The 23,599-nt window shown below is 38.5% G+C and overlaps 3 protein-coding genes and 1 long non-coding RNA gene across 7 annotated transcripts; 3 read left to right on the top strand and 1 right to left on the bottom strand.

Annotated features, from left to right (window-relative positions):
• Nucleotides 1-855: 855 nt before the first annotated feature.
• Nucleotides 856-4,185, top strand: LOC133740178 (zinc finger CCCH domain-containing protein 48-like). 2 transcript variants are annotated; one of them, XM_062168095.1, is made up of 8 exons: nucleotides 856-994; nucleotides 1,411-1,963; nucleotides 2,298-2,483; nucleotides 2,576-2,677; nucleotides 2,808-2,954; nucleotides 3,061-3,234; nucleotides 3,682-3,779; nucleotides 3,872-4,185. In XM_062168095.1, exons 2-8 carry the CDS (start codon nucleotides 1,412-1,414, stop codon nucleotides 4,017-4,019), a joined length of 1,407 nt encoding a protein of 468 aa, XP_062024079.1. In that variant the 5' UTR covers nucleotides 856-994; nucleotide 1,411; the 3' UTR covers nucleotides 4,020-4,185. The 2 variants fall into 2 exon arrangements, with proteins under 2 accessions (XP_062024079.1, XP_062024078.1); XM_062168094.1 differs by having other exon boundaries at nucleotides 856-1,963.
• A 796-nt stretch (nucleotides 4,186-4,981) lies between these two features.
• On the bottom strand, nucleotides 4,982-8,682 carry LOC133738381 (fructose-1,6-bisphosphatase, chloroplastic). Its single transcript, XM_062165909.1, has 3 exons — nucleotides 8,280-8,682; nucleotides 6,023-6,419; nucleotides 4,982-5,697 (listed from the first exon to the last, which is right to left on the bottom strand). The coding sequence occupies exons 1-3, from the start codon at nucleotides 8,628-8,630 to the stop codon at nucleotides 5,297-5,299; spliced, it is 1,149 nt and encodes a 382-aa protein (XP_062021893.1). The 5' UTR covers nucleotides 8,631-8,682; the 3' UTR covers nucleotides 4,982-5,296.
• A 3,326-nt stretch (nucleotides 8,683-12,008) lies between these two features.
• LOC133737451 (uncharacterized) lies at nucleotides 12,009-12,458 on the top strand. Its single transcript, XM_062164996.1, has one exon. It carries the CDS (start codon nucleotides 12,009-12,011, stop codon nucleotides 12,456-12,458), a length of 450 nt encoding a protein of 149 aa, XP_062020980.1.
• A 2,753-nt stretch (nucleotides 12,459-15,211) lies between these two features.
• On the top strand, nucleotides 15,212-23,339 carry LOC133740376 (uncharacterized). 3 transcript variants are annotated; one of them, XR_009861173.1, is made up of 9 exons: nucleotides 15,212-15,523; nucleotides 15,623-15,649; nucleotides 15,774-15,896; nucleotides 16,085-16,231; nucleotides 16,427-16,489; nucleotides 21,353-21,571; nucleotides 22,477-22,510; nucleotides 22,689-22,796; nucleotides 23,034-23,339. It is a non-coding gene; the product is annotated as an uncharacterized LOC133740376 (long non-coding RNA). The 3 variants fall into 3 exon arrangements; XR_009861172.1 differs by having other exon boundaries at nucleotides 22,689-23,339; XR_009861174.1 differs by lacking the exons at nucleotides 21,353-21,571; nucleotides 22,477-22,510; nucleotides 22,689-22,796; nucleotides 23,034-23,339 and adding an exon at nucleotides 16,662-16,839.
• The last annotated feature ends 260 nt before the right edge of the window (nucleotides 23,340-23,599 follow it).

Genomic DNA, 23,599 nt, shown 5'->3' on the forward strand with positions numbered 1-23,599 from the left:
CCCAATTTGTATGAAAGATAAACATAAAAACCCTAATTCTCAAAAGCCCCAAATCATATCTATCAAAACCCTAAAATAAACTAAAAACCAATAAATCGAAAGCTTCCAAACCCTAAATTTTAAAACCCAGTGACCAAAAATTGAAAACCCTAAACAGTAAACCACCGTAATGGATATCAAAATTTTTAATTTTCATTGTAAAAAAATCCTAACTCATCGTAATTGGGAATATCCTCCGCTCCATTTTCCAATCCAGTCATCACCCTCCCCCCCAGCCATGTCGTATACCTTCGCATCGGGTGGCCTAATCGAGGCTGTAATGGAGGAGGGAAAATAATAAGGGGCAATTTGGACATTTCATCCAAACTGAGGGTTTAGCCACCAAATGTGGTTTTGACATATATGACATCATGATTCAAACCAATTTCAAATTTTGGACGCGGATAATAAAAATCTGAACTGTAGGGACGATCGTGATTAAAAAAAAAAAAATAGGGACTAACATGATATTTGTCCTAAAGTTGGAGGGGCAAACTGAATTTAGTTCTTTTATTTTATTATATGTAATTTACTGTTAATTAAAATTTTAATTAGTATATCCTATAGTACGTGTCCGGTGTATCGCGTACTCGTACCGGCGTTCCAGGTAGCACTATGAGAGAAGGGACTTTTGGTTGAAAAGTAACTAGATTGGGAATAATAAAAAATTACAACCATTAGGGTTTTTTTTTTTTTTGGGTATAATTAAGTTATTTCACTATTTGACCAAAAAAAAAAAAAGTTTTTATTTTATTTTTGAGGAATAAGAAAAAAAGTTATTTAACTAAGAGCATAACTGGAATTTTGCGCAGAGAAGGCAGACTCCAACAACAACTATATAAAGCTCGAGGCGCAGACAAAACTCCTAAACCCTCCGGAGAAGTTAGGATCTTATTCGACGATTTCGAAATCGCTTCAAAACTCAAAGCTGTCGGCTATCGATTCGTTCTCTCAGGTTTGCTTGCCTCTCTGCACTTTTAGGGTTTCGTTCCTTTTCTACCCCAAGATCCGATCGCCGTTATCAAAAGGATGGAGGCTTTATCTGATCCTGGCTTGGGCTCAGGCTCCTTGTTTAGGGTTTCAATTTTAGGCTTACTTTTATTTTGCTATAGATATTCCGATCCCTCGGTACTTCGAAAACTTTGCGTATTACGTTCAAAGGATTTGAGGAACTTGAAATCGAGGCAAGATTTCATAGTACTGTTAGGGTTTGAAGATGAATGGATGTAGGAAATCATAATCTGTGGCACTCTCATCAGCAGTATGATGATATCAAGGGCTGTGATGATGTATAGCTTTTCTGTCCGGGTGATCTCGGAACTTGGTCTCTCAGTGATTTCTCTCATTGTTTTTCTAAATTGTTGGTTATAGCATGGCCTTTAAGGCGGTAAAGAGGCCGGCGAATAGGTCAGATATATCGGTGTATTCTCGACCAGGACCAGGAGGAGGAGCTGTTTGCAAGTTCTTCCAGCAAGGAAAATGCACCAAGATAGAGTGTAGGTTCTCCCACGTTGTAGCACCAACTCCACTGACAAACCCTCGAGCTTTGGTTCGGACCAGGGAGGAGACTATTACCAGAAGGGATAAAAACATAGACAGCATTGTTACGCAGAAGGCCGTGGCTACTCCGAAGAGAATGCCTGGCCAGCAAAGCATGGCTACTCAGAAGAGCATTGTTACGCAGAAGAGCCTGGCTAACAAGAATAGCATTGCCACCCAGAAAAGCATAGTTACTCAGCAAAGCATCCCTACCCAGAAAAGCATTGCTACCCAGAAAAATAATGCCATTCTGAAGCCCCTAGAAAAGGTCTGCAAATTCTGGGCTAATGGAAAATGTATGAAAGGTGATAGATGCCCATACCTGCATTCTTGGTTCCGTGGAGATGGGTTCTCCATGTTGGCAAAACTCCAAGACCACAAGAAGGTACTTGCAATTGTGGAAATATGTATTTTTCAGATCTGCTTTGTTCTCTGTTTCCTTCCTGCGAAAAATTAGAAAAGGATGAAGAAGTTATTTTGGCTATTATGTTGTGTTTTAACTTTTATCGTCTTATCTTATACTTTGCATTATTTCTAATGACATCCAAAATTACATTACATATACATATAAAGAACAGAACTTACAAAATGCAAAAAAATTTTACTTAAGTATATGGAAGCCCCAAAAAGCAAAATTTGCTTTTCCTTCTGTTTTTGTTCATATTTATTTGTGTATATGTATAATCATTGTGATGATATGATGAGATGTGTGTTTACAGACGGTCACTGGCATTGTGCTTCCCGAAGGATCTAGCAAGCTCTATTCAGCCAGTAAAGACGGAACAGTCAGAGTTTGGGACTGCCGTACTGGTCATTGTGGCAGTGTAATTAATCTTGGTGGTGAAGCAGGTTGTTTATTTAGCAAGGGTCCATGGGTTTTTGCGGGTGCCCCAAATGTTGTTGAGGTATTGAGCATTTTCATCTAATTGTCTTGCTGTAATTGTTTTTGTGTGGATTGGGCGGTTTAATTATAATTCTATTATGCTTGATGCTGCAGGCATGGAACATTCAGACAAATGCTGAGTTTAGCCTAAGTGCACCTGCTGCGCAAGTGCATGCCATGGAGGTTGGTAATGAAATGCTCTTCGCTGGGACACAGGTAAAGAGCCCAACAGTTCTGCAAGTTATCTCATTCTTTTACGCTTTGGATGTTTTAGGATGTGTCTTCATCCATTCTATACATGGTGAATTGGTTTTAATTCATTTATCTGTTTCTTGTAAAACTGCAGGAGGGCATTATATTGGTGTGGAAAGATGGTCCCGAGGATAATCCATTTCAGCTTGCTGCACCTCTGGAAGGCCACACCGGTGCTGTGGTATGCTTAAAAGTTGAAGCTGACAGGCTTTACTCTGGTTCTGTGGACCATACTATTAGGGTAAGTTTGTGACACATTTATTTTTTATTTTCCCTCTTTATATTTGGTACAAAAAAGAAAGTGAAATTCATGTGATCTGATTCAGAAATACTTCTTTTTGTATCAGGCATGGGACCTTAATATGCTGCAGTCTATTATGACACTAAATGCACATTCTGATGTGGTGACGTCCCTTATTTGCTGGGGTCAATTTTTGATCTCATGCTCATTGGACTGCACAATAAAAGTCTGGGCTGAGAAAGGCAACTTGGAAGCAACATACACTCACACTCAAGAACATGTATGTTATTTTTATCCTTTTTCCAGCTTTATTTTCTCAGGGTTTCCTTGTGGATTAGGAAATCAGTTAGAGCAACCATCTTATTATCCATCATTTTCCTCACTGTAACTGCTTCTATATTGATTATGGTCTAAAGATCTGGGTTTTCATTCCTGACCTGCTGACTCTGTGAGGCTTCTCTTGGTTTCATTCCTGACCAGTTGACTCTGTGTTGCAATTAGGTTATTGTTATTAAACTTATGTCCTGCAACTTCACTCTAATTGGAAGTTAATCTGTCGTAGAATTTGGTGTTCATTTTTTTTTTTTTTTTTGAAAGGGGAGGTGTTCATTTTTGATAATCAGGAAATCATTTAAAATGTTTTCTGCTATGAATTGGGTAGGTTTTTTGATTTAACGGAGTATTGTTTTGGGCTTATGGTAACTGATCATGTTTGATCATGTTGCAGGGTCTTCTTGGTCTTTCTGGAGTGGCAGATGCAGAAGCTAAGCCAGTCCTGTTATGCTCATGTAAAGACAATTCTGTTTGGCTCTACGAACTGCCGTCGTGAGTATTTGTTTGTTCTCTAATTCTTGCTGATAATCAGTTACACTATTGTCTCTATGACTGATTTGATTCTCTGATTTTTGCTGCTCTAGATTTGCTGAAAGGGGCAGATTATTTGCAAAAGAAGAAGTTGGGGCGATTCAGGTAGGACCTGGGGGACTATTCTTCAGTGGGGATGGAACTGGTCTCCTCTCTGTTTGGAAGTGGGTGGAACCTGGCCTCAAAGTAGAGTCTTCATGAGTAGCAGACAATCAACATTTCAGTACTATTTGGTTTGCAAGAGCCATTGAGCCATAATTGCACTCAAGTTTGTAAATATTAACAGTTATTCAAACCAATGCTGTTTGTTGCAGCAACTCTTAATATCATTTGATAAAAGAGCCTTAAATTTCAAGGTTCCATGCTATCATCGAGTCTTAAATTTGAATTAATCCACCCCAATTAAAAGGTTATCCTAAATGTTACATTTTGAACTTGCTCAAACCAACTATTTTTATGGCTCGTGTCTGCCAAAATGAGACAAAACAGGCAGTTAGGATAGTTGTTGCATTGCACTTTTTAGGTATTACTGATATCTGAAGACAAATTAAAGATCGAGTGCATGCTTCAACTTGCTTCTATGTTATCCATTTTCAGTTTAGGCTAGAATTGCTCTCGTTTTGAGCCTTTTTGGTCAACGGTCTTGTGTACTTTGTTTTTTAGTCAAGGGTTGGTGTTCTCCATGATCAAATAAAGTTCTGGAATAATGAAAATGCGATAATGAAAATTTAGAACTTTAGAGCTTCACCATGAGCAACAACGGTTTCGAGGTGCACTCTTGGAAGATTGATGAGGACCTCAACGAGGAACGGTCTATTCACTCGGCTTATTTTCCGAGTTCTCTGGAGTCGGTTTCCAGCCACTTAAGAAACCCTTTCTGCCACAAGGCAATTTATTGATATTACGTTAATACTAGTCTCTCACCTGTTTAAAAAAAAATATATAGACACACAAAAAATACAGAACAGGTAGAACAAATCTTAGTCATCCATCTCTGACAATATAGCTGCTAAATAGCTCAAGAGCTTTCTTTTCAGCCAATAAACTCTCGCCCAAAAAGTGAAGTCAAGAGCTTTAGCAAAATATAAGGCAAGTTCACAAGATAGTAGGTTCAAGTGTTGAACAATCTCTGGCTGTAACTTAAGGTTATCCAACAAACAAGCTTAAAAATCAAATACTTCACCACCAATAGCTTTGGCCTGAAGCAGTTCAATTAGATGATCAATACTATTCAGGTATCAAGAGATGGCAAAATTTTGCCACTTATTGCATAAAAAACAGGAGCATCTAATTACAGGAAATTACATATACACCATACAGAGTTTAGCACTATTTACATGATCAGATTCAGGTGACCTGATGTTTCACCCCCCTAAACTCTTCATGTTTATCTAGTAGCTGAGAACATAGTGAATAGCATCACTAATACGGTTTGATCTAAGGGGTTTCAGGAGTCAAAATAGCTTCTTAATGACCACTCATACCTCATATCCTGGGTTCACTTTCTGCTGTACATCTCCATAACTCTCTAACTCATCCATGTCCTCTAGACTTCCCAGAAATAGGGGCAGCCTCTGATGCAGCTTGATTGGCTGTATTGAAAGAATTCTATTTTTACCATCAGAACCCTTACCCCCAGCTTGCTCCACCAGGAAGCTAAGAGGGTTAGCTTCATAAACAAGACGTAGATGGTCCCTTGGATTCATTGCAACTCCACCATACAGAAGAGTTCGATGAAAATCAGCTACCAAAGAACAGATATAACGGGCAGAATACTTCTTGGGGTATCTGCCTTTCCCTTGTCTCACAGTGTCTATATACTTCCTTAACCCTTCAGGCCAGTCAAAGTATCGAGCATCATTTACAGAATATATTTGTCCTGGAGAACAAAGAGCCATTATAAGTGCTAGAACCTAAATGCTTCTATGTTGCATTTCACAGTATCACTATTCGTAAAGAAACATGCCGACCCCTCTTATAAAATAAAATTCATTGTTAGACTGTCATGGTACGTATTATTCCAAGGGAAAGTTATTCTGATAAAATATTATTAATAATTTGATGCCATTAGTGTAATAGTCATCTTCAAGGTCAGACACTCTTTTGTTTCTTCTCAATAAATCAATATTTCTTTTTTCTGTCAGAAATGTATATAAATTATAGAATCAAATAATACTATATCAAAGTATAAGTTCCAATATTACCGCGAGGAGGAATTGTTAAACTTGGGTGTGTGAGAATGAAATCTCCTGTTGAATGATCCAGCGTAAATGCATGTGTTCCTGCACCAAAGCTGGTACAGAATATTGTGGCTGATGAATAAAGAACATAGCCAGCAGCTACAAGCCTAGTTCCAACCTGGAGTGAATTCAGCAAAGCCTTCTCCTCCTTTGGTAGATGATCGAGCTCTGCAAGTCGTTTATAAATCCCAAAGATTGTTCCGGTGGGAATGGATGCTTCAATGTTTCGTGAACCGTCTAGAGGATCTGTTACCACTACGTACGGACCATCATCAGATATCCAAACTGGAGTATCATCTTCTTCTGAAGCCATGACAGCTACTTTTCCAGAATTTCTAAGAGATGAAAAGATGATTTCATTCTGCACACAAGAAAGTCCAACCAATCAGAAATGTTTCGTCTTTTTTCATCATTTACTGAAAAGATAATCAGGTTACTCTAGACAAGGGCAAGCCAATATGAGAACTAACAAAGGGAGACAGCATAAGTTCTATAGTCCCAGCAGTTGCTTTGATCTTTTTATTTCCTCTACGAAAGTTAATCCGACTCGACCCAACTCCAAGACGAAAAATCTAAAATCCTTCAAAACCTTGATGAAGAATAAATGTGATTCATTTGACCCTCCTGTGACAGAAAATTACCAACTGAACCTCCTGGAATCCTCGAGGACTCATTTGGTTACATATTCTAAAAGTGTAAATCATTCAATTATAGATATATGTAATAAATTTTCCGATCCATAATGGGTGCCTGTAGTTTGAATTATCATCAAGTGATATACCAAAAAAAAAAAAAAAAAAGAATTCCTTGATTGGCAATGTCACTTGTGAGTTGTGACAGAAGTTTGTTCAGAAATATTTGCACGTTCAAATAATCAAATTAAGTCCTATCTCTAAGAAAGGTAACTGAAGTTAGAGATTCACTGCATTTTTTATTTATTCATTAATGAGCCACTCCTCAATTAACCACACCTAAAGAAAAACATTCAAATAAAGGCTTATTGGATTGAACCTCCAAGAGAAAGTGAAAAGGTATTGCCAAAATAAGTGTACTACTGGTGAAAACAAAGGACTTTTATTTATGTATTTATTTTATTTTCTTATGAGAACAAACATTTATCAACAAAAAGCAAAAATACAAAGCAGGGAACAAAATATGTACTGAGCTAATAAGCAAATTGATTATAAAAATAATTGCTTGAAATGATAAAAAGATTTCTACAACTCTGAAGAAAGCGATGCCCAAAACCCCACTCTATCCTATAGCTGAGCCGCCTACTTGTATCTAAATTCCTCAAAGATCCTTTTCTTCCTTTCCATCCACACAACACAAGTGAAGTAGAAAGATTTCTAAAATTCACAAATATATAATGCACATCTTTACTCAACCTTCCCCAGCAGGAACCAATCTGCTGCTTACCAAATTCTCTTATGCGAAGAGAAACCCTCTCTTTAGATACAGGTTTGAGGACCCTCATTATCTAATTTAGGCTATTTCCGCAATAGCGAGTTGCTATCAAGTTCAACCAAAGCAACTTGATTCACATTCAGTGAAAGCTATATAGACCCCATGCTGTTTAGCTCAGGATCAGTCAAGCCAGTCCAAAGAACCTAATCACCAGGAAGCTGCTAATAATTCAGATGTCAAAGTGAATGACTCAACATGAGTTGGATTGTGGGCATTTCCAGCTATCATGTGTGACTTCTTCTCTAGTTTTGAGTTCGTTATCTAGTAACTTGGTGAAACTTGATCAAGCTCACCTCTTATGCATAAATGTCTCTTCTAAGGCTTCCAATTTGTTAATGAGAAAATATCAGAAATTTTTGCATTCCCTGTTACTTTATCAGTTTTTCCTTTCAACCAAATACTATGCTTTCTCCTCTCATTGGCTGCCAACCCAATTTATCATGCGAAAACCAAGCATGTAGAGATGATTACTACTTATCAAACAAGTGTTGCTTCAAAACTGGTTTTAGTACAGCATATCGGGTACACAAATTCGACAGCCTGATATATCCTTGAGCTTTTCGGGATGTTAAGAGTTGTTGGTATAGAGTGAGATACTAAGTATGTGAAGCCCATGTACTAAGTTGTTGTCAGGAAACTTTGGCATGAACGATAGAAACATTCTAACCAACTCCACTTGGTTATCAAAAACATCTCATAGCACAATGCAATGAAATCAACACATGCAAGAAAGACAAGAACATGAAAGACTGACCGAAACAATGTCGAGGGGCTTGGGTGCATCTCGGTCAGACCCAGTAGCAGTGGGCAGAGACATGGGTTTGGCAAGGCTTGAATTATTATAAGGAGAGGCCACAAGAGCTGCGATTCTCTTGCAGGCATACTCTATGTGATGGAAGAGCAGCACAAGATCATCTCCCACACCGACACCTCCATCACCCACGTACTCTGTAAGAGTAGTACTAGATTTGCCTGAAGAAGCCACCGCATAAGGAGGAGGAGGAGTTGCCATTCTGATTGTTTGGCGGGACAAGTGGGAATAATGCTTTGGTGGGAAGATTGGAGATGGGCATAAGCCTATACTCCTACTCGTGGATGATGCCATATCAATCACTATATCTATCCAACTATCTATCTTATGTATCAAGGACTGATTACAGTGCTGTCTTGGTTTGAATTTTAGTGTGGACCAAACCTCTTTTATTTTATTTTATTTTATTTTCACTAATTTAGTAATTTTCACTTAATTATTTAATTTTAACTTTTATTTTTTGGAGTTTAGAATTGAGGGATTCAGACCAAATAAAAGGATTTAAGCAGAGTACCATTTGGTCTAATGGCATAGTCTTCACTTCATAGGTGGGAGGTTGTGAGTTTGACTCACGAAAGACTAGTGGTAGCATTTGAATTGTTTATCTAATAAAAAAAATGATTAATTTCAGTTTAGTACCCTGTGGTTTGGGGGTAACATCATGTCAGTCCCTGCTCTTTCAATTTGATCAGCAACACCCCTGTGCTTTCAATTTCAATCAGCCGTGCCCAAATTTTACTGTTCCGTCCAATTTGAACGTTAACTTTGACTGGATTGACAAAGTAAAATTTGGACGGAACAGTAAAATTTGGGCACGGCTGATTGAAATTGAAAGCACAGGGGTGTTGCTGATCAAATTGAAAGAGTAGGGACTGACATGATGTTACCCCCAAACCACAGGGTACTAAACTGAAATTTATCCTAAATATATATATATATATATATATATATATATATAGAGTTTAAGATTTATTCTTCTTAACCTCATCTTAGTTAAGGTATCTAACTCGCTAAAACCAATGGACGGACTGAATCTGACAACCTGAACCGTACTGGCTTTAAGGCAATTATCAATGCCTTAATGATCATCATTTTCGCTGAAAATTTGCAGAGATGATCTATACACTAGTACCTAAAAACTGAACAGTCGAGATGTGAATGTGAGACTAAAAAGTGACCCAAAACTCGAACTTCACACGTTAATTTCAAAGCAGAGCTCCGCTCTGGATAAAATCTGTATATATATATATATATATATATATCTTAAATAAAAGCCCAATCACCATTAGTAATAAAAGTTTTGTTATAAAAAACCAAAGGAGCGTTCTTCTCACACGCCTTACCCTTTTCTCTCTGTGATAGCAACCGTTCGAGATAATTGACTGTGGTGCTCATCGGCGTTGACCTCTTATCTCCGGCATCTATTGAGCCATTCTTGTTGCCTGGTGGCGTCCCCGGTGTTCACCTTCTCCGCCCTTCCACCGGGAAGCGGCGGAGAAGGAGGTGGTTCCTTGTTCCAACGAAAACGGAATCGAAACGGTACGGAGCTGAGTTCTGAATTGGCGGCTCTCAGAATGGAAGACTTGGATTTGCGACGGGTTGAGACTCCTCCTCCTTCACCTGTGCCCAGCTATGCAAGTCTATTGAAAAACCCAGTTGATCGATTCCATTAAACCATGGTAGAAGACTTCGAGATGACTGATGAGGATTATTCTTACTCTGCTGGTAAGCATGGTCTCAATGTCTCCTTTTCTCAGAAAATTCATAATAAACTCGATTATGACTGGCGTAGTGCTGTAATTGTCAAATTGATGGGGAAGCCAAATTCTACTAATGCGTTTGATTTTATGCTAAGGGGTTTAAGAAGAAAATGGCAGCTAAAGGGTGGTTGGCATTTGATTGATCTTCCTAATGATTATTTCATTGTTAAATTCAACCTTGATGATGATATGAATCAGGTTCTTTGTGGTGGACCTTGGATCCTAGGTGGTACAGAAATGGAGACTTGAGTTTGATCCAGCTGAGGAGAAAATAAGTCGAATGGCTTTATGGGTAAGACTCTGTGGTTTGCCTGTGAAATACTTTAAGGAATTCACAATTGCTAGGATTGGTAGGATAATTAGGGATGTTGTGAAGATTGATCAGGTGACTCTTGGCCAAGCTAGAGGCAAATTTGCCCGTGTCTGTATTGAAGTTGACCTGAGTAAACCTTTGAGACCATTTGTAGAAGTCGAGGGTGTGGCTTATGGAGTTGTCTATGAAGGAATTTCTATGATCTGTTTTGAATGTGGCTGCTATGGTCATGTTAAGGATAAATGTCCCCATATCCACACTGAGAATGTTACTGGCGCAAATGCTTCTGCGAATGCTAAACCTACATCCAATGATGGTAGTGGTCCTGATGATCCCAATTATAATATTCAGCATGATATGGATACTGCCCAAGTGAATGTGGTTCCCTCTCCGCCCGTTATGAAGAAGGACATGGGTCCTTGGATGTTGATGACATACAAGAATAAAAGTAGAACTAATGCTGACAATGGGGACGTTAAGAAAGTTCAAGGCTCTGGATCTCGTTTTGCAGTGCTTCAGGAGGCTTCTGGAGAGGAGAATATCGGAAATGAGACAAATGCTTCTCTTAGCAGTGAACCAGCTCCTCCTTCTGATCCACCAATTGTTAAGCTTTGGAAGAACCTACAAGAGAAAGTTCAGCAGACCAAGGTGTCTAAAGAAACTAATGATAAAGCCTCTGATAAGAGCAATGGGAAGAGAGTGATTAATGAAAAAATCAAAAGGCTGAAAGATAAGCTTCCTGCAAGGGTTCCGATGAAAGATATGTCTAATGAAGTGATTGGGCCCTCTAGCAGTGGAGTTGTGCCCAAATCCACTATGCGGTATCAGAGGAAGAGCAAAGTTTTAACTAATCTTGGTACTAGTACTATTGGTGTGAGTTTTAGTACTAGTGTTTGTCAGGAGAATAACGTGCAAAGTTGTTGCGTACCAGCAGTGTTTGGTCATTGTCCTCCGGAGGGAAAATGTCGAATGGAGATTGTTCAATGGAGGATACAGTGTCAAATGCAGCTGAAAATTTTGTTGAGAAGACCTTTGCAGATAACAGTGTTTTGACACAAGTTCAAGAGGTGCCTTCCCTTCTTGTGGAAGGTGTTATTTCTGAAAATTAAGGGATCCCTCCCTACCTTATCTTCTTCTTCCAATGTTTAAAATTTTATGTTGGAATGTGCGAGGTGCTGGGGGTAAGAAGTTTAAATCATCTATTCCTGATCTTGTCCATTTATATAAGGTTGATATTTTAATTATCTGCGAGCCTAGAGTTCTTTTCTCTAGAGTTAAAAATTTTCTTCGAAGACAAGGGTTTCCTGATGCTGAAGTGTCTGAAGCAGTGGGTTTTTCTGGAGGAGTTTGGGTTTATTCGATAGGAATAAAATGAATGTGGAGTTTGTTGATAGTAATTCTCAGTCTGTCACTCTTAAAGTTTCTGTTGGTGGTACTCAGGAATGGTTCCTTTAAGCTATTTATGCTAGTCCTACAACCTCTATGAGATGCCAACTATGGAATTATCTATCTGCCTTTGCTATTCGATGTCAGCTTCCTTGGTTAATTATTGGAGATTTCAATGAATTATATTGTAGTGCAGATAAAAATGGGGGCTCAATGGCTGGAAAAATTGGTGGGATGAAGAGGTGGATTGATCAATATGGTTTGATTGATCTGGGGTTTCATGGATCTGCTTTCACTTGGACTAATAAGAGGGTTAAAGAACGACTTGATACAGGGTTTTGTAATGATTTATGGAAACTTGCCTTCCCTGAAGCTTTTATTCAACATTTACCACGTATGAAGTCTGATCATTGCCCTCTTTTTCTACAGTCTAATTCTTCTGTCATTACCACTGGTGCGAATAGGCCGTTTCGTTTCCAGGTGATGTGGATGGGACACATTAGTTATAATCAGTTTGTTCATGATCAGTGGAAAAGCTATAATGGTACCCTGCAAGATAAAGTTGTTCAACTTGCCTGTGATCTCAACAAGTGGAACTCCACTGTGTTTGGTAATCTTTTTAAGAAGAAAAGAACACTGTTGGCTCGTATTGCTGGGATTTAGAAATGTACGGATAGGAATTCTAATTCTTTTCTTATTAATCTAGAGCAACAACTTACCCAGGAGTATGAAGCTGTGCGGGACCAGGAAACTTTATATTGGCAACAAAAGTCCAGAGTGAAATGGCTACAGAACGGGGATAAAAACACCAAATTTTTTCATATGTCAACCATGGTTCGAAGAAGGAAAAACAGAATTGAGGCTCTTCTTGACTATGATGGAGCTTTATGTAGTGATATAAATGGTATGAAAGCTATTGCAGTTGAGTATTTTGCGAATTTATTTTCTTATGATTCTACTGAAGATGTGAGATTCATTATTCCTTATCTATTTCCTACTCTGGATAGTTGTGATTTGAGAAAGATGAGTAGATGCATTTCCAGGGATGAGGTTAAAAATGCTGTGTTCAATATTGGGGGCTTGAAATCTCCTGGAGCTGATGGATTTCCTGCTCTTTTCTATCATCACCATTGGGATATCCTTGCTGAGGAAATTTTTCAGTTGGTTAATTCTGCTATGCATTCTGGAAAAATTCTTGATGGGCTCAACCACACTCTAATTACTCTTGTTCCCAAAGTGGCTAGTCCTCAAAGTATGGCTCTCTTCAGACCCATTAGCCTTTGTAATACTCTCTATAAAGCTATCTCCAAGGTGTTGTTTGCTCGTATCAGACCTCTTCTTAAGAATCTTATTAGTCCTAACCAGGTAAGTTTTGTACCTGGTAGGCATATTACTGACAATATTATTATTGCTCAGGAGGTTTTGCATAAGTTTCAACGCTCTGTTGGTAAGAAAGGATTCATGGCCTGGAAAATTGATATTTCCAAAGCTTATGATAGGCTTAATTGGAACTTCATTGAGTCAGTTTTATATGAAGCATGCTTCCCTGAGAATATTGTCAAATTGGTTATGAGTTGTGTTTCTTCCACAAGCTTTCAGGTTTGCGTTAATGGTGATCTTTCTAATACATTCAAGACTAGCAGAGGCATTGGACAAAGAGATCCCTTGTCTCCTTATCTGTTTGTCCTTTGTATGGAAAAATTATCGCATCTGATTACTTCTACTGTGCAAGCTGGTCACTGGAAGCCTGTTAGGGCCTCTGGTTCTGGTCCTTTCATTTCCCATTTGTTCTTTGCAGATGACCTTATTCTCTTTGCCGAGGCTAGCTGTGCTCAAGCTAAAATTCTTAAGAGATGCTTGGATCTATTTTGTGCTCTGTCTGGGCAAGAGGTTAGTTATTCTAAATCTATGCTGTTTTGCTCTCCCAATGTTTCTAAGTCTCTAGCCAGAAATATTAGCAAAATTTGTGGTTCTAATCTCACTACTAATCTTGGTAAATACTTGGGGATGCCTCTTATTCATTCTAAAGTTACCAATCAGACTTATGCTTCTATTGTTGACAAAGTCCAAAGTAGACTTTCAGGATGGAAAAGTAAACTGCTTAGCTTGGCTGGAAGGCTTACACTTATCCATTCAGTCACTTCTTCCATGCCAGTTTATGCGATGCAAACAGTGAAGCTCCCTATGTCTATTTGTGATAAGATTGATCGAATAAACAGAAACTTTCTTTGGGGTGATTGCAATGGGGAAAAGAAAATCCATTTAGTTAATTGGGATCTTGTGTGCAGACCTAAGCAATTTGGTGGTTTGGGTATTAAAGCTACAAAACATATGAATCAGGCTATGCTCGCTAAATTAGGTTGGAGACTATCTCAGGGTGATGAGGGCCTGTGGAGCAAGGTGCTACATAAGAAGTACATTAGTGGTGTTCCTCTTCTGCACCCTCAATACTCTAGTCCCTCTGGATGCTCTAGTACTTGGAGAAGTGTTGTGGCGGGCGTTCAGCTTCTGAAAAAAGGTTTGTTGTGGAGGATTGGAACTGGTACTACTATTAATTTCTTGACTGATGCTTGGTTGCCTATTGGACCTTTAATCAATGTTGTTTCTGTTCCTCCCAGTGTTGATCTTAATTGGAAAGTTTGTGACTTTTGGGAAGATAATGGATGGAATTTAAGTTTGCTACGATCTTACTTTGATGAACACATTATCAAAATGATTATGCATATTCCTGTTGGTTTTGAAGGAAGTGGCCCTGACAGAATTATATGGGGTGAGACTTCTAATGGGTGTTTTTCTGTGAAATCAGCTTACTTGGCCTTGGTTAAGGAAGAAAATTATGATGCGTTTCCCTGGTACTTTATTTGGAAACTCCCTATTCCTCCTAAACTAAAGACATTTATGTGGCTGTTATGTCAAGGCAGAATTCTCACTAATGTTGAAAGAGTTAAAAGAAGGTTAGCTTCTGATCCTTCTTGCCCTATTTGTCATGAACATCTGGAAACTCTTATTCACATGCTTAGAGATTGTCCCTCTGCTAAGAATGTGTGGAATGGTGTTATGTGCCTAGATACTATAGCAAGGTCTATGCAATTAGATTGGTATGATTGGTTGGCTGCTAACACTCACTGCAATAGACACTACTAGAATTTTGGCCTTAGACATCACGACAATTACATCGGTGAGGAATTCACGCGATGTAAAAAAATGTCATTAACATCGATTCCTCAAATACCGATTTCTATACATATTACTGACATCGATTTTTACTGTTGACCGATGTCTATATTTTCATTTCAAAATTTCAAAAACGCGGAAAGACTAAGTTAAAACTTTTCAAGAACGCGGGGAACAAAATTTTCATTCCCCACACTTAATATTTTTCCAACTCACTTTCTCTCCTCTTATTCCCTGAACCCTAGCCCTCTCCTCCTTCCTCTCCCACTGTCTTTCCACAGCCACTACCGCTTCCCTCTCTTCCGCTCACTCCCGCTATTATCTCTCTCTCTCTCTCATTAACCGCCTCGGCCCCCTTGCCGGCGCCATCACCTCCACGAGCAAGCTCTCTCTCTCTCTCTCTCTCTCTCTCTCTCTCGGATCTCGGAGGACTGAAAGAAGGCAAAGAACCTTCAGTTTCAGTTCTCAGTTACCGACATTCAGAAACCGGAGATGGGATCTGGTGCTGGAAGTTTCCTCAAAGTTCTCCTTAAAAACTTCGATGTTCTTGCTGGGTATCAACTGCTATTACCCACTTTACCAAAACCTTCTTTCTTTTTCTTTTTCTTTTTTTTTTGGTTATGTAATCTGATTTGGGGGTTTGTTTCTTGCAGGCCTGTGGTTAGTTTGGTTTAGCCACTGTAAGTTTTGGTTCAAAGATTATAGCTTTATGAATTCTGATCCTTTTTTTTTTTCTTATGCATTGTTCTGTGTTCATGTTAAATCCTCTGTAATCTGGTTAACTGATTCTAGGTTGTTGTGTAGGTATGCCTCAATTCGGGTTATAGAGACCAAATCACCAACTGATGATCGCCAATGGCTTACGTATTGGATTCTCTACTTTATGATTACACTCTTTGAGCTCACTTTTGCCAAACTTATTGAGTGGTAAGTTTTTTCTTTGTTTTTCTTTTATTGTTCGATTTATTTCGTTGATTTGTAAGCTGAATCCAGTTGATGTGCTCTATATGGGTAGCATAAGACAATGGTTCATTGAATTTTAGTGTAAGATGCATAAAGAGGGATGCTTGTGGCTCATCTGTCATAGAAACTGAGAAAACAACTCTTGTCTGCAGATCATAATACATGCCTGATTGGAGAAGACGAGCACTGCTACAGTGACAATCATGTGTCAAACATTGAAGGTGGTTGCTATGCTAAGTGCATTGATTTGTCAAAAGACAAGCAACCAAATATTTGGAATTCTATCAAATTTGAGACTGGTAAAAAGATGATACTATGGACCATTGTTCTTTAAAAAGATGAATTCTTGATATCTGACCTACAAGATTATTAAAACCAAACCTCACAGATCAATATAGATGGGTCGTGTTATTACCTTTTTATGTATGTAGAGTGCAGCTTTCTTCTAAAGCCTGAATTCTTTGTCTGACATTTCCATTTACTTTATTGTGCAGGCCAAATAAAGGAGGTCCTTCTAAGCTACACTCAAAGTTCATTTGATTAACCCTTCAGTCAAGGTTTAGTTACTTTCTATTTATTTTCGTTGTTAATTTAGTTATATATCTGCATTTACCTTTTATGGTTTCTGTGTGAATTTCATTGTTGTTTTCTTTTTTCAGATCTGACCTTAAATATATGAGTTTGGATGTACTTATCAAATTGGACTAACACTTGTATAAATTATTTCAGAAACTACAGTTTCCAGACCCAGCGACCTGTTTCTGTAAAACTGTAATTTTCTGTTAATAATTTGAAGTTATTTTCTTCTGAGAATTTGTAGTGGACTTGTTAAAGAGTATTTGAGACTTGGAATCTCCTAAAAAAGATTTTTCTATAATTAGTTATGATTTTTCAAATTTACAGGTCTGTTGCAGGAATTTCTGAAAACAGTATCACTGTCATGTTTTTTCTTTTTCTTTTAGTATCTTTTTATGTACAATCTTGCTTCAAGAAACCTATTGAGGAAAGGAATCTCATATGATCTGGAGTCTTCGTTATTGCGATATTAATTAAGAGATTTGTATTGCTATAGTTAGTCCTATAATTATGGATAGGATTAGCATCTTTGTTATATAAAACGTTGTAAACCATTCTGAATGTATTGAAGTTATTACATATTATTCACACTACCAAATCTCTTTATGGTATCAGAGCAATCGCTCTTGAGAACCTAGAAATCTACACAAACAAAATACCTCATGGCTGGTGACGAAGAACAACAGGTCATTAAACACAAGAAAGACCAGAGCTCTTCCAAGACCTCAAAACCATGGGAGAATTCCAATGATGGCCACCTGCTACTAGAGCAGTTGAATTCGATCAAACAGCCTTCAGCCAATCTTGTTGGTAACATTCCTAACTATGAGGAGCTCTCGGGTAAAGCATTTGCCCTCTCACAAGATAATAAAGATGTCACATGGATCCTTGACAGTGGAGCTAGTATACCACATAGTTTGTAATTCGGCTTTCCTCACATCTTTTCAACCTATGCACAATCGTACAGTGAAGTTGCCCGATGGTACCACATTACATGTTTCTCACATTGGGACAGTGTCATTTTCTTCACACTTTGTCCTTCACAATGTTCTATGTGTCCCATTGTTTTACCTAAATCTCATCTCCATCAGCAAACTTGCATTTGATTCCTTTTATATCACCATATTTCTTAAACAAGTTTGTTTCATACAGGACCTTCAATCGGGGAGGATGATTGGGACGGGAACTGAAAGTGAGGGACTCTACTGTCTCAATCTGCCAAAGAAAGGAACGTGCAATGTGGTGAACACTAAAACACATGACCTATGGCATCAAAGGCTCGGACATCCATCTAGCAAAGTGTCTTTATTATTTCCCTTTTTGCAAAATAAATCTTGCAATGCAAGTCCTTGTTCCATTTGCCCTTTAGCTAAACAAACTAGAAGACCTTTTCCGTTGAGTGTTTCTTCTAGTAATTCTTGTTTTGATTTGATTCATGTGGACATATGGGGTGGCTACCACGTCCCATCTCTTTCTGGGGCACAATATTTCTTAACCATAGTTGATGATCACTCTAGAAGCACTTGGGTTTATCTCATGCATCACAAGTCAGAAACACGAGCCCTACTCATTCACTTTGTCAATTTAGTTGAGAATCAATTTGGCAAAAGAGTAAAAATTGTTAGGAGTGACAATGGTCCAGAATTTAAATGCACACAATTTTACTCTTCCAAGGGTATTTTACATCAGACCAGTTGCATCAACACGCCCCAACAGAATGGCGTCGCTGAGCGCAAACACAGGCACTTGTTGAACATTGCTCGTGCACTTCTCTTTCAATCAAACTTGCCTAAACCATTTTGGGGGGATGCCATACTCACCGCTGCCTATCTAATAAATAGGACACCGACACCAATTTTGCAAGGTAAAACACCTTTTGAAACGTTATTTCACAAATCACCAAACTACTCTCATTTGCGTGTTTTTGGTTGTCGTTGTTTTGTGTCTACTCATCCACTTCGGCCCAGCAAGTTTGATCCACGCTCTACTGAGTGTATCTTCCTTGGTTACCCTCATGGTCAAAAGGGATATAAAGTCTATAGCCTGAAAGATAAGAAAATGTTAGTCTCACGAGATGTCATCTTCTTTGAAACTGAGTTTCCTTATCAATCCAAACTCTCCACATCTTCGCCTTCTGTCAGTTCTCCAACACCTCCTCAACTCTTTCCTTCTTTATCTACCTCACCTCACATTGATGACGATCAAATCTTCTCATCAAATCCCTCGGAATCAAATCTTGATTCTAATCCCACAATTTCCGCTGATATCAATCCCACAAATCACTCTGAATCAAATCTTGATTCTAATCCCACAACTTCCGCTGATATTAATCCCACAAATCACTCGGAATCAAATATTGATTCTAACCCCACAACTTCCGCTGATATCAATCCCACAAATCACTCGGATTCAAATATTCTACCATCTCATTTTCCAAATACGTCACCACCAGACTTATCCGTATCCCAAGATGCAATACCTCATTCTTCATTGCCACAACCACGAAGATCATCACGGCCAACTAGAACTCCAACCACATTGCAAGACTTTCATATTGAGGCAGCCCTTCCTTCACGTACTGCACCATCATCTTCCACGAGCGAGGTTACTCATCCAGGTACCCCTCATTCTATTGCTCATGTTTTATCCTATGATAGACTCTCTCCTACACATAAAGCTTTCACTGTTAACATTACACTTGAAAAGGAACCTAGATCTTTCTCTCAGGCTGTCCTTGAACCACGATGGAGAGAAGCTATGGACAAAGAGATTCAAGCTCTTCAAGAAAACAAGACATGGAGTTTGGTGCCTCTCCCCTCTAACAAGACACCAATCGGTTGCAAGTGGGTTTACAAGATCAAACACAACCCAGATGGCACAGTAGAGAGGTATAAAGCTCGTTTGGTTGCAAAAGGTTATAGTCAAGTTGCAGGGATTGATTACCGCGAGACTTTTGCTCCGGTGGCCAAACTAACCACAGTTCGAGTGTTACTCAGCCTTGCAGCTCTTCAAGGTTGGCATCATCATCAACTAGATGTCAACAATGCTTTCCTTAACGGTGACCTCTATGAAGATGTGTACATGAAGTTGCCTCCTGGTTTCGGACGAAAGGGGGAGAATAGAGTTTGCAAGTTACACAAATCATTGTATGGCCTCAAGCAAGCATCGAGGCAGTGGTTTTTGAAACTTTCTGGTGCTCTCAAGGCTGCCGGATTCAATCAGTCTTGGTCTGATTACTCACTCTTCGTCCGACACACTCAAGGTAGATTCACAGCCTTGCTAGTCTATGTTGACGATGTTATACTGGCAGGAAACAACTTACAAGACATCATGGAGACAAAGCACTTCCTTGCAAGTCATTTCAAGCTCAAAGATATGGGTCAGTTAAGGTACTTCCTTGGAATAGAGGTGGCAAGGTCCAAGCAAGGCATTGTTTTATGCCAACGAAAGTATGCATTAGAGGTCCTTGAAGATGCAGGCTTCCTAGGCGCTAAACCATCTCGATTCCCAATTGATCAGAACTTGGTGCTAACGCAAGGTGAAGGGGTCGTTTTAAAGGATGCCTCTCAGTATCGCAGATTAGTTGGAAGGCTCATATACCTCACAGTCAAGAGACCAGACCTCGTGTATGCTGTACATATCCTAAGTCAATTTATGGATAACCCTAGACAACCTCATATAGATGCAGCTTACAAGGTGTTGAGATATGTTAAGCAGACACCAGGACAAGGAATACTTTTGCCTTCCACCGGACAATTGGAGATCAAGGCGTATTGTGATGCAGATTGGGCACGTTGCAAGGACACAAGAAGATCAACTACTGGCTACTGTATTTTCTTAGGCAACGCACCCATCTCATGGAAAACAAAAAAGCAAGGAACAGTGTCTCGTTCTAGTGCAGAAGCAGAGTACAGATCTATGGCAACAACATGCTGTGAGATTACGTGGCTTCGAAGTTTATTAAGAGATTTGAATGTTGAACATGCACATGCAGTTAAATTGTTCTGTGATAATCAGGCTGCCATTCATATAGCATCAAATCTCGTCTTCCACGAACGCACAAAGCATATTGAGATAGATTGCCATGTTGTGCGGGAAAAAGTACAGAGGGGGCTAGTCAAAACCATGCATATTCGAACAAAGGAACAACCAGCTGACTTGTTCACCAAGCCGCTGGGTTCGAAGCAATTTTCAGCACTATTGAGCAAGTTGGGTGTAATTAACATACACTCCAACTTGAGGGGGAGTATTGAGGAAAGGAATCTCATATGATCTGGAGTCTTCGTTATTGCGATATTAATTAAGAGATTTGTATTGCTATAGTTAGTCCTATAATTATGGATAGGATTAGCATCTTTGTTATATAAAACGTTGTAAACCATTCTGAATGTATTGAAGTTATTACATATTATTCACACTACCAAATCTCTTTAAAACCAGTACTTCAAAAGTAGGCATTCCCACCTTTCATATGAATCCAACCTGCCTCCATTTGGAGTTCGTATGAAAGATTTATATCACGACAAATTTGGCTTTGTGCATTAGCATTTCTGCTGCACAGTTTTACTTTACAAATCAGATCTCAAATAACCATTTCTAGATGTTCAATGTGTGCTATAATCCAATATTTCTATTGTATGATAAAGCAATTAGTTTTTTTTTATTTGGGGGGCTACAAGGTGATATCATTGTTGCAACCTTGGACCTTAAAAATGATGGGGTTCCTTGAAAAGGAAACCACTTGGGAATTTTAAAAGTTTAGCTGCTTGTTCTATCATATTGTGGAGTGCTTTTACATTCTTCTTGTCTAATAATGTACATAAATATGATATTTATTGGTTCAGATCCGCCTTCTTTTGGCTATCAGTTAAGACATAGGAGAGGAAAATCAGAAACTACTCGACATTCTTTATCTCTGGGCATGCTGTGGCTCGACACTCTGCAGAGGGCATCACAAAGAACCTGTGGGTTGCAATCCTGCAACTGCTTCTTTATCAGCTTATTTCGCCTGATTTTGTCAACCCATTATCCAATCTTTTCTTAAGGCTTCCTTTTTCCCGAAGGTACGTTACTGCTGATTATCATTTGCTTACGGATAGAGGATTATGTGCTCTATGACTCTTCTCAGTGTTGGTTTGTTCTGATGGAGGAAGATGCATGCCTTGAATGGTTGCTTATGGCTTCTTGTTATTTTTGTAGTGAGGTTTTTGGATCAGTATAATAGGACTTAAAAGTGTAAAGGTTAGAAAAACTGATAGAATATCCCTAAAATGGTCTGACAGCTTGAGGGTATCTTTAAACAGCTTTTGGCAAACACTTCTACTATTTTAAGTTTCCTGCATTGTTCCGTGCAATAGAATGATTTTGTCTCAGAATATGGTCAGCGTAAAAGTATTATGTAGCCATGTTAATCAACTAGGAGTCTAGGATATAAAACAGGGTACAGACAAAGACCAATGGCCATGGGTTTCCGGCAGGTGTTAAGAATGGAGGTGTAGTTGTTTTAAGACCCTTGGCACAGCCAATCACAGAATTAACTAGTATAGTAGCATGGTATTTTATAGCTTTTGATCACTAGTGCTTCATCAGCAAAGAATAAAAGGTGATAGAGTTTGCCTGCTTAATGCGAAGAACGATTTTTAACAACTGAATGAAGAATGCCTCTGTAGATGAAACACAATTCAGTTTCTGGGTTGGTTCTGATTTTGTTCTTTACCTATTGATTCTTGAAATCTGGCTTATACTTGGTCTTTTAGGAAAGTTGTTTTAGAATAGTATCAGTTGTGGTTTTTGGGTTTATTTGAGGTAGCTCAGAACTGGGGTTGTCCTACTGGTCCTGGATTATGTATATTTCTTTTCTACAGTTCCTAGTGGCCTACAGTTCCGCCCTTTTTTTGTTAATTCTAACCCCTTGTATTTCCGTTTTGCAGCTCTGCCTTCTGACTCTTTTGTTCCTTTTTGTTTGCAGGTTACAGAGAGGGATTAAAAACAACTATTAAAGGGTGAGGGTTCGATTATTTCTTTTGGTTGTATGGCTTTGTATGGGTTGTTTTTGTATGGCAGCTTGTATGTGTTGTTTTATATATGATAAACTGTGGTAGTGACTGTAAAGCATGTTCTTTTGATGTTATATATTAAATTTGAAATTTGAAATTGTTATGATTGAATCTGTGTCTTCAGAAAAACGCAGGGATGTTTATGCTTTGCTTTTCTATCTACTGGCGGTTGGAAGTGGCATTTTGATTGGTGGATTAGAGGCTTGAGAAGAGGAAGATATATGCATGTTTGGTAAGTGTAGGATTGGGAAAACTATTCCTCTTAATCAACAGCTTAGGATTATTCTTAATCATGTAATGCGATACATGAAGGACATTATAAATGATGACACGTTTTCATTTCCGACCAAGGTATATGCATTATAGTTTGATGGAAACTTTGGTTTAATTATAGTGGGCAGATTATGACTTATGTGGGCAGATTTTATAGTGGGCAGATTATGACTTATGTTATTGAATATATTTATAGTGGCCAGCGAAGACTCGGAAAGTATACACCCAAGATGAACTTGACGAGGTCTGCATTGAAGTAGCTGACTATTTGCAGACTTTGCTATAGATGCTGACTCTACCAAAGTGATTATGAGTAAGGCTAGCTAGATTTTGTAGAATCATTTTGAAGTAGAATGTTGTACAGTTGCAGGTGAACTAAACTGCATATAGTTATTGCAATGGTCTATTTTGGGCTAGCCTTGATGTAGGTTGGAGTGTTTTTGCCTATTTTTGAAACTATTAATAATTCTGCTGTTCGACAGAAATTAATGCAATGCCCCATATTCAATTAATTCAGAATGTCATGTTGTTGAATGTGGATTACAAGCATTTTAGCAGCTATAATTAATTTCTTGGACATCATCTCATATAAAAGATATGATGCATATACACCTGTTTCAAATCAGTGTTAAACTATAAAAACGATGTCCAGAAAGAGATAATACATCAGTTTCGAAACTAAAATCGATGTCTCGTTTCTCATGGATAACGATGTATTGAGTAAGAAGCGATATTTAAAAAACTAATCGATGTCGATGTAAA

The sequence above is a fragment of the Rosa rugosa genome, chromosome 3, assembly GCF_958449725.1.
Source record: "Rosa rugosa chromosome 3, drRosRugo1.1, whole genome shotgun sequence".
In the NCBI taxonomy this organism is placed as follows: Eukaryota; Viridiplantae; Streptophyta; class Magnoliopsida; order Rosales; family Rosaceae; genus Rosa; species Rosa rugosa.